Genomic DNA, 15,251 nt, shown 5'->3' with positions numbered 1-15,251 from the left:
CTGTGGCAGTGCCAAGAAGAATCTCCGCAGTATTGAAGGCAAAAGGTGGCCCAACGAAGTACTGATGGGTTGGTCATAATAATCTGGCCATTCACGTGTGTGTGTGTGTATGTATATATCCCACGTTCAAAGGCTGTTAAATTGCATTGTTTACCCATATCTTCAGAAAAAAATCACTTCTACTGTTATGGTAAACAACCTGCTTCCCTATTTATAATGGTCTGTCCCTCTAGCAACTTGAGCACGAAATTATAGCTAATTTGCCTACAAACGTCAGGTGGTCATAATAATCTGGCCACTCAGTGTATATTTGTACATACTTTCTTATGCACATTTGTGTTTCTGAGGTGGATTAAATCTCAAATAGTAGATTGTTGGGTCATAAGATGTGCTTCCCTGGTTTCTTCTAGGCTTTGGGACACTGCCAACTTCATGTAAACCTAACCAGTTCTTAGTCAACCTCCTTTCTGTGTTTGAATACTCCGTCCCCTTTGTTTTTTATATTCTCTACCACAAGTCAAATGAGCAGCAAATATTTAACCCACACATCTGAGTAGGCTGAGAAAAGCTTTGCTAATTTTTTAGTTATTTGTCCCCTAGAACCCAGGGATTTCAATATGGAGAGAGACTTGTTGATTATAACTAAAAATGATAATACTGTTAAACTTGATGCCTGTATTTACATAAGCGTAACTCTCCCTCTCTTCCTCTCCCTCTCTTCTTCTCTCTAAGCATGTCCTCGGGTTAGGATTAAAATAATAATAATAATAATAATAATAATAAAATTTATACATTTTTCTGATGAAATTAATAATCAGAAATCTCACTTTTTCCACCTTGTATATCTCATAAGAAAATAGTGATTTTGTGTCCAAACTAGTAACAATTTTCTACTTTAGTTGATGGAAGCTTCTCATTAGAAATGTCTGTTTTTTTGACTTCATATAACTAATGACAAAGGCTACTTGAAATAAAGAATGTCTCAGTGAAAAATCAGATGGAAAAATATACATCTGTAATGAGCTTTAGCCTTTGCATTTTATGAAATTGAAAATGACACTGTTCTGATGGAGTTGGCAGTCAGACAGAGGTAATGGTAATTTTAATTTATAGCTGAGGAGCTGTTATCTGGGGGAATGCTTTCTGAGCAGGACCACTAATTCTTGTCTCCTTTTTAGGAAGAGAGAAAGTTTTCAAAGACTGTGCAAGGGAAGGTGCAAAGCAGTTATCTGCACTCACTTCTGGAAATCGGGGAGCTGCTGAAAAAAAGACTTGAGACCACAAAGAAACTAAAAATTTAAGGAAGTGTGAACCATAGGCACTGATGACGCTATGGCAGAAAATATCATCTTCCCAGGCAAAAATCTTTATGGTTGACCATCATTTGAATCCAGAACTTCCTCATAAAATGCATGAAGGACTTTGATCGTGAATTAATTTTTTAGGTATTAAATGTATACAACTGATTAAATTATTGTACATATACCGGAAGCGGGACCCTCATCTGGGTTTGACCACTTTTTTATACATGTTCATATGCATATGGCAGCCACAAGAGAACCCCACTTTTCTCCTGCCCTTCTCTCACCAGAAACATCCGGTGGAGGAGGGTCCTATAAAAGCAGTGATAGAAATTAAGCATAAAGCGTCGATGTCAGAGCAGCTGAATGACCCTGCCAGTACAGCAGTGGACATTTTGGTCTGGTCTTTGAGCCCTTAGGAAGCAGAAAGGAGAAGTATAGGGGGACCATAACTGGGAGCAGCCCCTCTTTCCACATTAGCAGTTTGTTTTTGAGGCTTCTTCAGCTGCTTGGCTCCTGCAGAACCCAAGGCAGGTACCCAAAGGGCCTCAGATGAAATTTGGCATAAGCACCTGCCACTGAAGGGCACCACTCAGACAACTACAGGCGCTCATTTTCTGGCTGAATAGTCCTGTCGGTCAAGGCATCCCCATCCTAGCTCGGGTGAGAGTTCCATTGCCGACAGGCTTCTAAGGCTTCTGTTACCTTGCAGCTGTTGGAGGAGAAAGCAGTGCAGACCCTCATAAGCCTGCGAGGACTAGCTTGTCTTTCATCTCGTTGGGAAAGATGGGGATCACTTTTAAAGAAGAGAGTGTACATAACTTACGCAGGCAAGGGTGATGCCAATGTCATTGGTCTTGTGAGATATATGTATATGTATATGTAGATGCTTTACATATATATATATTTTCAAGCATATATATGGTGTATATATGTATAAGCATATATACACCATATATATGCTTGAAAATAAAGATATAAGACTTTAGTGTTGTTTTTTTAAGTGGGGGGTTTGAGAAGGAAGGAAGGAATGTATATTATGGACTTAACTTAGGCTTTAAGTTTTAGGTTGGCAAAGGAAATGTTTCTCGTTGGTTTGGAGGTTCAGTTTACTACAAACTTGAGAATTACACCAGGATGGCGTACGCGTTGTTCACCTGGAGCTCCTGAAGACGACAGCTTCTGAACTAGGTCTGACAGAAAAGATAAACATTGCTCTTGAAAATGTTATACAGTTTATATAATTCCTTTGGTAGCTTTTTTATATTTGAATCTGTGCTTCTGTTTTTGGTTGTTGTTACCTAAATACTGTTAAAGTTAGTAATTTTGTAAGAGCAAAGAAATGAATTTGATGAGGAAATTTAAGCACCTGGTGGAGGATTGGTCTTGAAGACCTTAAATGTCCTTTTCAACTCACTTCTGTGAAATGTGATACTTTTTTCTTCCAAAAGCAACTGAATGAGAGTTTGGAAAGTCTCTGTATGCAACACAATTGTATTTTGTCTCCTCATCGTGACTTTCTTAGACTTACAGTTTGATAGGGTGATTAATAACTGTTTAAACCCAAAGGAAATTTTTAAGAAAATTACTGCATTACTACATTACTCGTTTAAAATGAGACTTGTTGGAAATCTTAGTCCATCAAGTAATTTGAAAATACTGTTTTTGATGTCAGTTGGTAGCCACAGCTGTCACACCTCATCCCCAAAGGAAGAACTGATCAACAAGATGAATTGAAAATATTGATTCCAAATGTAATTTAATGACAACATATCATAATTTCATAAAACAATGGCCTGTTTAGATGGAATTTTGTGTGTGTATAGGGGGGTATGTGTGTATGGCATGTGTTTTTGAAATGTTTCTTTGAATATCCAAAAATACTGTACATAAACGTAGAAATGCTCTTTGAAACGTCTTCAACTGACCTTGATCAATCTAGCATGTGTGTGTTCAGTGGGCTGGCCTTGGTCCTCAGGGACAGTGTGTGACTCCAGTGTCTACCTAACTAGTCTCTTGCTTGGGACCTCTACTAAAAACTCAAACGGTGGGTTTTAGGGGCAATGTTAAGTCGAGGTTATATTTCCTTTGTTACTTGATTTTCCTACTAAACATAGCATTTCAATTAGAGCCAACCTCTTGCGTTTTGAGAAAATTGTAAAAAGAATGAAATTATGCAGAAATGGCCAATATCTTTTATTAATCTGTTCTTTTGGAAACTGTCATGCACTATAAATTGTGTACAGTTAAATATATATATATATATATATATATATTCTTACATGAGTAAAAAGCAACCTCTCCAGCAATCGTATGTCATTGGTATTTGAAGAGAATTCCTAAATAACCCGCTGCTGCTGCTGTTTTTTGGTTTGTATGGGTTTTTTGTTTTGTTTTTGTGTGGTAAATTGCTATTTAAAAAAGGAAAGGAGAAAAACACGACTACTGTTTACAGACTGAAAAATTACTGCTTTTTATACTACTGAGAATCCTAAGTTAAAACTCTCCAAAGCAAACATTTGGTTTAAATCATTTATCTGTGGATTAAAGGTAGATAAATTTTTAGTGTTCTCCAAACAATGAAAAATGTACAAATGCCTAGCTGTGTTGCCCATCAATTTTGTATATTTTCATAATTTTAATTGTTCAAATTGCATTATATTTTGCAATCACAATGTTCAATCTGGATTTGTCTTTCATTTTAACTTTTAATATAAAAAGGGGTTTCAATGTATCTATGGCCTTGTTATTGAAACTCTTCCTCCTTATTTGATGTGATTTATTAAAATGGGAAGTATATTCTTCCTTTTTCAGAATTAAGCATAGGAAAAGTACTTTAAACTGGATGGGTTAATTTATATAAACAACTTTAAGTTGGCATTTCTGCCTCGTTCATTTTTGTTCAGATTCCTAGAAGCTACCTTTTATTATTTTTGTCTACCTTTTAAATGGTATTAATTCACCTCAATTTTGTACTTAGTGTTACGTTCCTCAGCAAAATTGTAATATTTGTGAATTTAAAATTTATTTTCCAAGGCCATTAGTCTTTTTCTTTAAAAGTAGTGCATTGCATGCTAGCATTCAATAATTCAGTATATGTATATTGAGCACTTATTTTACTACATGCTACATTCCATTTTAGGCTCTGCTGATATAATAGTGAGACTGTATATCAGTGATGGCGAACCTATGACATGCGTGTCAAAGGTGACACACGAACTCATCTTTTTGGTTGATTTTTCTTTGTTAAATGGCATTTAAATATTTAAATAAATATCAAAAATATAAATCTTTGTTTTACTATGGTTGCAAATATCAAAAAATATATGTGACATGGCACCAGAGTTAAGTTAGGGTTTTTCAAAATGCTGACACGCCGAGCTCAAAAGGTTCGCCATCACTGCCATATATCCTAGTCAGTGGCTAAGGTGGGAAAAGTAACAAGAAATATTAGCTTATAATTAAGTTCTGTTTAATAAAATAAATCAGGGTATGTGATAAACTGGGTCTGAGAGGGTGCTTTGAGTGCCACCATCTGATTTGAATGAGGAAGAGTCAGCCATGGAAAAAGGAATGCAAGTGCAAAGGCCCCAAGGCATCAAACAGCTAAGCATGTTCCAGTGACTGGGGAAAAAAAGGGCCCAAGTAGCTGGGACTTAAAGGAAAGAGAGAGGTAGGGTTTGAGTAGAGGGGATGAGAGCAGTAAGGACTTTGAGGCCAGGGGAAGGAATGTGATTCCAAGTTTGGTGGGAAGTTAACTGGAGGCTTGCAGACACGTTGATGACATGACATCCAAGAGGACGTGAATCCATAGAGGAAGACCTAGTTTATTCTGCCGCACTGACACAGTGGAAAGGAGCTGTTTGTTTTTCCTCAACTTTCCTTTTTGTCTGTTCTGTGATTATTAAGTGCTCTTATTTGAGCACTGGTAAGTCAGTTTTTGCCTGCTTCCATCCCACTGTTATTTTCCTTTAGCAAAAGGTGAGGACTTGGATATACTTCAGTGCCATTTTTAACTTTTCCCAAAAGGTGGGCTCAGGGTTATATTTTTTTCATGTTACCTGTTTTTTAGATGCTATCACTGTTTAATGCAGACATGTACCAGTATGTCATACAAGGGGAGGTAAGCAACTGTAAGCCAAATACTTATAAAAATTATTTGTGGGATGTCTAACGTACTTTAGGAGTTTATGCTTCTGGAACACAGCTTTTTTGTAACTTCCAGCTTCCACATATCCCAGTTAAAGTGGGTCCCAGGTAAGGTATAATGAGAGAAGTAGTTATTGCATATGAGATTACTACTTAAGACCACCCAGTGGGGTAAGGGTTGAGTAAGATTCAAAATCTGAAGCTTGGATGAAATTAGCTAAAATCCAGACACACACACACACACTCACTCTCTCTCTCTCTCTCTCTCTCTCTCTCAACACACACACACCATCTCACATTCTTGGTCTTGATGGCCATGTTCAAATTCCCATTCTGTCTTAGTTCTCTACTGAATAACCAATCTTTCCTAATATGAATCTAATGCAATGTTTTGTGGCATCAAATGCCAAGGACTATTTGTAAATTTAAAATATTCTTAGCAATAATTGAGATAACTTGCAAGTTCCCTAGGATGGGATTGTTCGTGTTGGGTTCAAGGTTTCATTTGCTTCAGGTAATCTGGGAATTCCCTAAAAGTTATATATACACTCGCTTGATTCTGGGAAACCAGTCCATAGCCTTCATTACAGGTGAGCAGCTTGTGAGCCACATATTATTTAATGAGATGCTAAGAAGTAAAAGGAAGGAATCCATATTATTTAATTAAATGCTAAGTAGAAGGAAGTGCCAGGGAAGATTGGGTTTTATGTGGCATATGCAAATCAGTTCAAATTCTAAGCTAGAAACAAAGCCCATCTTTAGTGAAAAAGATTTGATACAAAGAGCCTCTGATGTATGATAACCTAGTCCTGTCCAACGGTCCGTGTTGCTTCAACTCATGGCTTATAATGATATCCATTGGACCCATCCAATGAAGTACACTGGAGGTGCTGCCACCTTTATTCCTCACATTGAGATGCAACCACATTCAGGGATGTTGGAAAACTTTAGTTTTAGAGTTCTGTCCCTACCAGTCATTTGTCATACTCTTATTTCCATAAGACAGTGAGTACTTAGTTCTTTGGGAACGACTGTTTTAGGTAGATTAAAAAAGAAATTAGAATAAGCTAAAGTAAGTTTACCAGTGAGAAGCATCCAAAAACATCTCCCAAAGTTTTCATTAAGAATTGAAGGAAGGGAAATATTGAAAATTCTTTTGTCAATGTTGAGAGTATCTATGCTGGCTATGGGCAAGCATTTAGGTTGAGCATCTCTTACTTAATGGAGTTGTTAGCCTAAGCTACCACAACTGTTTTTGTTCCATCAACTTCAACACACAGGTTTTCCTGCATTTTTTGTTTCCAGTGAGTTTAAATACCAATGTGGCCAAAATGAAAGAACAATTTTATTTGCCTACTTTGTTCGGCTTAAATTTCTTTGGGTGCAATTTCAGGAGCTGTATTCTGCTAATTTTCAAACAGTAAATATGAAAATGAGGATGTTATGAAGTTTACCATTGCAGATACTACTCATCCAGAGAACAAATTTCAAAGTTAGTATAATGCTCCTCCCTGTTTTAAAAAATTTTTTTGATTTGAAAGAGAGATACATAGATTTGTTGTTCCACTTATTTATGCATTCTTTGGTAGATTCTTGTATGTGCCCTGACCAGGGATCAAATCCACAACCTTGGCATATTGGGACGACACTCTAACCAGCTGAGTGACTGGCCAGGGCTCCCCCTGCTTTTTAAAAAAAGTTGGTATATACTGAGTAACTGAGAGTGAGAAAGTAACTTAGGTAGTAAACAACCCCTTTTCCTCTTAAACTCCCACGTTGGACTGAATCGTATTATTTAGCTGTCTAAAATCGAACTAGGAAAAAAAACCTCTATCAGATTATATCAGCAAAACTAAGAATTTCCTACATATATCTTATGAAGTATGGAAAATAATTACACTGAGGTTTATTAATGTTGCCATTCAGTTTTAAAGACAAGAAAATGTGGACAACACAATTTACCACCCAGAACCAGTCCCCTTGAGTCTGAAAACTAGAGGAAAGTAATCAAGACAGGCTTTGAACTGGGACAGACCAGCTTCTACAGTGTTACCAGGATAGTCTGTTACCCTGGTAGTGGAATCCATACCAACTTGGATTAAAAAATAAAGTCAAAGGGGAAAGCAGGTCATAGTCCAAAGTATAATTTGTGAAAGAAACTGAATGGCTTAAGGTCCACTTAACCAAAACATGGAAACTTTAATTGGATTAGAAGTACACCTTTCAAGAATGTGGGCAGTACATTCTTTATAGCACCAGTTCCTTCTGAGGAAATTCATAAGCCATTTGAGTAAGTGTTCTAGCTGTACCTGGACTAACTATAGAGATGTCCCAAGCATAGTCATATCACCATCAATGTCTGGGCATGCTCAGATTTCTTACATCTCAGAAAGGTCTCACAGCCAGCAGGAAACTCTTCCCACCCACACCAACCTCTGGAGTCCCTTTTTACAGCTCTTCCTTCTCCGCCTCCTTCTTCTGGAAGGCAGTCAAGATGTTTAAGCTCTTCTGGAGTTCCTCCTTCTTCCCGTCGCTCATCTTGTTCTTCTCAATCAGCTTGGTGATCCGCGTCATCTCTGAGGCTGGGAAGTCCTCCCCTTGGTCTAAGACCTTCCCCATGATCTTCAGGTACTGCTCGGCCCACTTCTTCTCAGTCTCCTTCACATTTGCCAGGTTGTCCTGCCCTCGTTTCAAGAGGGCCTGGCGGGCCTCCATGCCAGAGGCCCTGATGAACTCTCCAGCCAGAGCATCGTATGTAGGTAGGCAACCAGGCATACCTAGGTAGATCCCTTGCCCCTTTAGCCAGCGTTGGATGGCTCCAACCTTAACCGCCCCATTGTATAGGATTGGGTTCTCAAAGTCCCCATCCCGGAAGAGGTAGAAGACTGGGTAGTTATCTTTGTCCAGCTTGTATTTCTCACTTAGCTCCATATTCAGCTTGTCACCATAATCTGTGAACAGAAACCAGATATCAGGAGCGAGACCATGTGGAATGCGGGGCAGAAGACTGTTATGAGGCCTATCCAAGCTGAGAGGAAGAAGCATGTTGGTTGTGTTTGAATTCCTAGCCATGTGGCATTAGGCCACATTTAACTTCTCTGGACTCCATTTTCCTCATCTGAAAATGGTACTTCAGAGTATTTGAGATGCCCACTATGTGCCAGGTACTGTTCTAAATGCTGGGTATCTAGTTGTGATTAAGAGTATAAAGCTCTCTGACCTCAAGGAGCTCATATTTTTCTAAGAGTGAGAAGATGTTAAACAAATGTACATAAAATGATTAGTGCCACGATGAAAATAAAACGGAGGTGTGAGCTTAGTGGGGGCTGAGGAATTCCAGCTGGGAGGAAACAGAGAGGGAAGAACCCACTGCACTTGGGAATAAATACTTAGGTTGAGTTCTGGATGGGCCAATTCCTCCCCCACAGCCTGGAGCTTCAGTATAACAGGTAGAAAATATGTCTTGCTTTTCAAGTGGGATTCAAGAGAAGTTTTAAAATGCAATGTCTATATATCTTTACAGACTGTAAACTGCTAATTGTTGGCCACAATTATTATCAAAGCTGTCACTGTGGTTGACAGCTGCCCTTGGTTTAGTGGCAACTCTGGTGGATTTGAGCTGAAGCCAAAACTCAATAGTTTTGGTACAAAAGAGCTGAAATGAGGATGGAAGAATGGACTATGCTGTCCCTTAGGAGGCATGGTACCCCCTCTGACCACAGTCCCCTGCAAGAGCTCCAAGTTCTCATAGTAAATTTAATGTCAGTGGAGGTTGGAGGGTGAAGAATAGTGGATTCCCTTCCCTCAGGCACCCATGAGGCTGAGCAGAGGTTTTGTGGTCACAGAATCTGCTCAAAGAGAAGCTTGCCATGATTTCGTGAGAGGTCATGACCCCATTTTTACTTAGTGTGTGACTCAGACAGAAAGGTGCTGGGTATTCCCTCTACAAGTAGGGAAATAATTCTTAGCTTCCTCCCCCTTTGCCCTTCCCAGTCGCCTGGACTTGTTCATACCTGAAATTCCCACCTCTGCCACCAAGAGATCATCACTGGAGGCTGAATTTTCAGCCAGACGCTTGAACTCATCCTGCTTCTCACCGTAGGGGTACTGGGTGTCGAACTTCACCAAGACGAACTTGCTTTTGGGAATGACCTGAAGGTATATAGAATTGAGTGGGTAGGGGGTTCCAGGAATTGTTGGGGCTAATTGCCTTTCCCAACGGACTCCTGGTTAAGAAACAGAGTGGAAACCAAGCCCACAAAGGAGACAAGATCTCAATTACTAATATTCATTCATTCACCTATTGATTCATTTAACAATTTATGTGCTGGGTACCCCATTAGATGCTTATTGACACAAATCGAAGACAAATACAACCCTGTCTAGAAAAAGCAAAGCTATAGAAGTACTAAGACCTTCTCCTCCAGTGGCCCCTTGGTAAGGTCAAGGAGACCCTTTGCACACAATACTTTAGCCCCTGTCATGCCCGTCATCCCAGGGTGGGAATTTCTCAGGAAAGATTCAACCAAAAGAATCTGACCGAAAAAAAAAAGCCAACTAACCATCTATAAAGGAGTTGGCACCATGGAGGACACTTAGGCTAGGGCTACCACAGTTTGAACACTGCAATTTCAGGGCTCAAGAGAAGTTGCTGAGTCCAGGGTGGGGACAATATCCCTTCCCTAGACCACAGTTCCCTCTGACTAGATCTCTAGGTACTAAACTGGCAGGGCTAAGATTTTTATTTTAATTGTAAAATTTAGTAGGATTTTTAGTACATTAACACCATTGTGCAATCCTGCCAACTACGCAAAAAAACAAAAACAAACAACAAAACAATCCCACAACAATGTGCAATCATCACTAATATCTAGTTCCGGAACATTTTCAACCTGAAAAGGAACCATGTACCCATTAAGCAGCCATTCCCCCAGTCCTCCTTTCCCCCAATCCCTATCATCCACTAATCTACTTTGTCTCTATGGATTTGTCTACTCTGATGGAATTATACAATATGTGGCCTTTTGTGACTTCCCTCTTTCACTTAGCATGTTTTCAAAGTCCATCCATGCTGTAGCATGCATTAATATTTCATTTATTTTTGCGGACAAATAAATATTCTATTGTATAAATAGACCAATTTGCTTAGCCATTCATCAGTTGATGGACATTTGGGATGTTTCAACCTTTTGGGTATTTGTGAATATCTGTTAGGAACATTCATGTACAAATTTTTGTTTTTATACCTGTCTTCATTTCTTTTTTTTTTTTTTAAATATATTTTATTGATTTTTTACAGAGAGAAAGGGAGAGAGATAGAGAGCTAGAAACATTGATGAGAGAGAAACATCGATCGGCCGCCTCCTGCACATCCCCCACTGGAGATGTGTGCGCAACCCAGGTACATGCCCTTGACCGGAATCGAACCCGGGACCTTTCAGTCCGCAGGCCGACGCTCTATCCACTGAGCCAAACCGGTTTCGGCCTGTCTTCATTTCTTTGGGGTATATACCTAGAAGTGGAACTGAGGGGTCCTGTGTTAATTCTACATTTGACATATGGAGGGATCCCAAGGACTTTTTTTGATGGTTTCTTCCAATGCATAGATTTGATCTAACAAATTGTCTTTGATCAGTAATAGTGCCTTCTCTTTCTCCAACAAATTTTTTTTCTAATCAAAGTGATCATTTCCAGTCAGTATTTCATCACAGGCAATTATTGTTCTAGTTAGGTCAAGCTGACATCATTCCAGTTTTTGTTAGTCCTTGTTCTTTATTGTGTGTTGGTGTGTTTTAGGGTTTTAAAATATTTCACTCTGACTAGGGGTACAAGGGAAAAGGGAGAAGCCACCAGAACAGGTAATCTTTAAGTGGTCACTGACCCCCAAATTCTGAGCTCTGGGGACCTAAAAGCAAGGAAGACTTAAAATGTAAATCAGATCACATCCCTCTGGCCCAGATAGCCTTATTTCAATACACCAAACTCATTCCCAATTAGGGCCTTTTCATTTTCTGTCTCTGTGGCTGGATTGCCCTGTCCCTAGTTCTTTCCATGGTTATCTATCATTCAAAGTTCAGTTCATATATCCCCTCCTAATGGAGGCCTCTTCCACTCATACCACTCTCTCTTACCCTGCTCTACTTTCTTTGCTGCATTTAATCACTCTGAAATCCTTATTTGCTTGTCTATCTGTCCTCTCCACTAGAATATACACTTATGAGAATAAGGACCTTGTCTGACCTGTTTTCTGCTGTATCCCTATTGCCCAACAGTACCTGTATGTAGCCGATGATCTGAAAATATGTGCTAAATGAACAAAACTAGGACAGACTTTGGTAGCAGATGCTACATCTTCAGTGGGAAAACAATTTAAAAAGCACAACACATGATCTCTATCTGAAAGGGGCCTACATTTGTATTATGGAATAACAATAACATTATTAATATGGAATAAATTAACACAGTGCTCTAATGTTTAAAGAGAATGGAGAGGCCTCCATCTACTTTCACTTTCTGATAGAATGGTTTTGAATGGCAAGCATTTGCACAATAAATTTTCTCTTATTTTTGACCCAGTCTGTACCTCTTAATTGCTTTAGGTATCTCTCTCTTTACTTTTTTTTTTTTTTAATATATATTTTATTGATTTTTTTACAGAGAGGAGGGGAGAGGGACAGAGAGTTAGAAACATCGATGATAGAGAAACATCGATGAGCTGCCTCCTGCACACCCCCCACTGGGGATGTGCCCGCAACTAAGGTACATGCCCTTGACCAGAATCAAACCTGGGACCCTTCAGTCTGCAGGCCAACGCTCTATCCACTGAGCCAAACCGGTTAGGGCTCTCTCTCTTTTCTTTATCCTTGAGGAATTGGCTCCACCATAACTTAGATTTAGGCAACTTCTTCAGTGTATACATGAAATCATTCATTCATTCATTCATTGAATAAAATGGTACTGAGAGTCTATCATGTGCCAGGCACTGTTCTAAGTAAACAAGAAAATGGACAGTAGAGAAAAAGGACAGGCATCTGGCCAGCATGGCTCAGGGGTTGAACACTGACCTATGAACCAAGAAGTCACGGTTCAGTTCCTGGCCAGGCACATGCCCAGGTTGCAGGCTCCATCCCCATTGTGGGGCATGCAGGAGGCAGCCGATCCATGATTCTCTCTCACCGTTGCTGTTTCTATTTCTCCTTCTCCCTCTCTGAGATCAATAAAAATATATTTAAAAACAATTAAAAAAAGAAAAAGGACGGTCTCATCACTCTTGATGGCGAAGGGCAAGAAACAAAGACATTGGAAACAAAGACACTTAAAGGCAGAGTATGGGCCAAGGCCCTGGACATAACATTAGGAAGCCCCCCTTTTGTTCAATAATAATGAAAAGAGTGAAATTTAGAAAGGGACCAGATAAAACATTTATTCATTCAATAGATTATTACTGACCATCTTCTATGTGACATGTAACCTGCTAGGTTGTGCAGGTGATCAATGAACAAATAGGCAAGGTAGTTCTTCCCAAGCATACAATATTCTAGTGTGGGAAATGATAAAATAGACAAGAAAAAAAAATCGGTGATGAGTGAGCTCTACACAGAAATCAAACCGGGTAATGTGACTGGCACTTCAGGCTAGGGGATGGGAAATCAAGGAAGGACTTTAAGAACGTAATATTTGCCCTAGCCAGTTTAGCTCAGTAGATAGAGCATCGGCTTGCGGACTGAAGGGTTCCCGGTTCGATTCCAGCCAAGGACTCAGGCCCGGGTTGAGGGCTCGATCTCCAGTTGGGGGCGTGCAAGAGGCAACCTGTCAATGATTCTCTCACATCATTGATGTTTCTATCTTTCTCCTCTCTTCCTCTCTGAAATCAGTAAAAAAAATAAAGAAGATAATATTTAACCTATGCCTAATGAGAAGCAACCAGCCTTCAAAGAATGTTCTAGTCACAAGTGCAAAGGCCCTAATGCAGTAATGAGCTAGGAATATTTAAACAGCAAAAAATGTGCGGTTGGAGCAGAGGAGACAAAAAGAATGGTTAGGAGATTAAAGGAGAGAGAAGCAGCTTGGACTGAGCGGAGGCTCTTGTAACGATAGCATTGACCAGGGTGGTGGCAATAAAGATGGTGAGGCATCAACTGATTAGGAAATACTGTTAACTTTACAGTGCAAAGCCTCCCTCTAAGTCACACTTGGTCTGTGATGTTATCCCAGTCCCATGTTTGGGGGTAGAGGTGTCACTTTGCCAATCAATGCCCCCAAAACATAGGGTGTTGTGGGGTGACCACCCATCAGCCATACCTACACTTTTAAATTCTTGAAACTTTGCCTTGAATGGGCCACACGTGCCAAACCCACGACAAGAAACCCTTCTGAAAATAGGAAGGGTTCAGGCACTTGAGATGGATTCTGAACTCCACTTGTAGGTTTCACTTCCCCAGCAATGGGTACAAATTAAGAAAACAACGGGCTCTCTTTCTCTCAAATCCTTGGTTTGCCCATCTTGTAAGCAAATCTGAAGGTTGCCAGTGGGTGAAGACAGGTGAAAGAGGAGGGGTTGAGGCTGCATTCAACCTTCAACGTTTCCAACGGCCATTTATCCAGGCCAGAACCCCAAATTCTGAAAACTTGGGTGTGGGGGTAGTGGCAATCCTTCTATGCCTTGATCCTTGTCCCCAGGCCCAATATTTCCTGTAGGGTGGTAGAACCGAAGCTTATTCTTAACGCTTGCACTTTCTAAGGAGACGCAGGCTCTCTGGACATTATTTGCATATTGCAAAGCTGGCTGCAATCCACGCCAAGAGAAGAGGGGCGCAGAAATGCAAGCTAACGTGACTGGTTTCTACCTCGCCGCCCAACCACAGCCTGAGCTGTGGCGTCCGCCTGGCACCGCCCGGGTCTCCCACTTGGGACTCCAGGATTGGATCTCGCCTGACACCGCCCCCTCCCCATAGGTGAAGGAAAGCGGCACCCAGTTCCCCGAGCTGCATCTTTCACAAAAGGGGAAGCAAGTAAAAATACTGCTAAGGCGAGGGTGCGCAGGGGCCCTGGAGCTTGCAGACCCCATGGTCATGCTAAGGCGTCGGCCCAGAGTCCACCAGCCCGATAGGATGGTGGGAAGCCCCGAGACCGTAGTTGCAGACCATCTCTAGCCAGTCCTCTGTCCCTTGCGCGCTCCCCTGGGTGCGATGTCCTCCACCCCCGTTACCTTGTAGAAAGTGACTGTATCCAGGGGAAGGGCTCCCTTGGTGTGCAGGCCGCTGCTGCCCTGCGGAGCGGAGAGAAGCTGGAGGAACAAGAAAAAGGGAAACAGCGGGGAGAGGGAAGAGGCGCGGGACACAGCGGCAGCCATCACGCCGGGTTCTGGCAGTGGGAGCTAGTAAGGCTGTAGCGGAGAAAGCGCAGAGCGGGAGCACGTGACCAGGAGGCCCCGCCCCGGAGGCTCACGCCCGCCTAGGACGAGAGGGAGGGGCCACGTGAGGGGCGGGGAAAGAGGGCTGCCGTGTGCGCGCGCACTCAGCGAGGCTCACGCCTTCCTAGGATGAGAGGGAGGAGCCACGTGTGGGGTGGAGCAAGGAAGAGAGGGAGGGAGGGACTGAGGCGCACGCGCTGAGGCGCGCAACTGGCATGCTTTTTCCCGTCTTCCTCCGCGTGAGGAGAGGCTGAGGCGCGTGTTTCGGCGTCTTTGCAGCTCCTGGTTCGCTGTCTTTCCTTGTCTCTGAAGAGGACGACGCCACAGCCCTTTTTTTTCCTGCCTTCGACCCATCAGGCAGGCGGCTGGGATTGACTCCTACCCTCGGT

The 15,251-nt window shown here is 41.3% G+C and overlaps 2 protein-coding genes across 2 annotated transcripts in view; one reads left to right on the top strand and one right to left on the bottom strand.

The window, feature by feature from the left end:
* Positions 1–1,485, top strand: part of NAA25 (N(alpha)-acetyltransferase 25, NatB auxiliary subunit) — a 63,623-nt gene extending 62,138 nt beyond the window's left edge. The window contains 1 exon segment of the mRNA XM_006769001.2: positions 1,179–1,485. Coding sequence (XP_006769064.1) covers positions 1,179–1,301 — 123 coding nt within the window. The 3' untranslated portion in view covers positions 1,302–1,485.
* A 6,129-nt stretch (positions 1,486–7,614) lies between these two features.
* Positions 7,615–14,911, bottom strand: ERP29 (endoplasmic reticulum protein 29). Its single transcript, XM_006768929.2, has 3 exons — positions 14,659–14,911; positions 9,464–9,602; positions 7,615–8,401 (listed from the first exon to the last, which is right to left on the bottom strand). Exons 1-3 carry the CDS (start codon positions 14,800–14,802, stop codon positions 7,899–7,901), a joined length of 786 nt encoding a protein of 261 aa, XP_006768992.1. The 5' UTR covers positions 14,803–14,911; the 3' UTR covers positions 7,615–7,898.
* Positions 14,912–15,251: the final 340 nt, after the last annotated feature.

This window comes from Myotis davidii, unplaced genomic scaffold (assembly GCF_000327345.1).
Source record: "Myotis davidii unplaced genomic scaffold, ASM32734v1 scaffold223, whole genome shotgun sequence".
In the NCBI taxonomy this organism is placed as follows: Eukaryota; Metazoa; Chordata; class Mammalia; order Chiroptera; family Vespertilionidae; genus Myotis; species Myotis davidii.
Note: the sequence above shows the minus strand (reverse complement) of the source record. Positions and strands in the feature narration are given on the sequence as shown.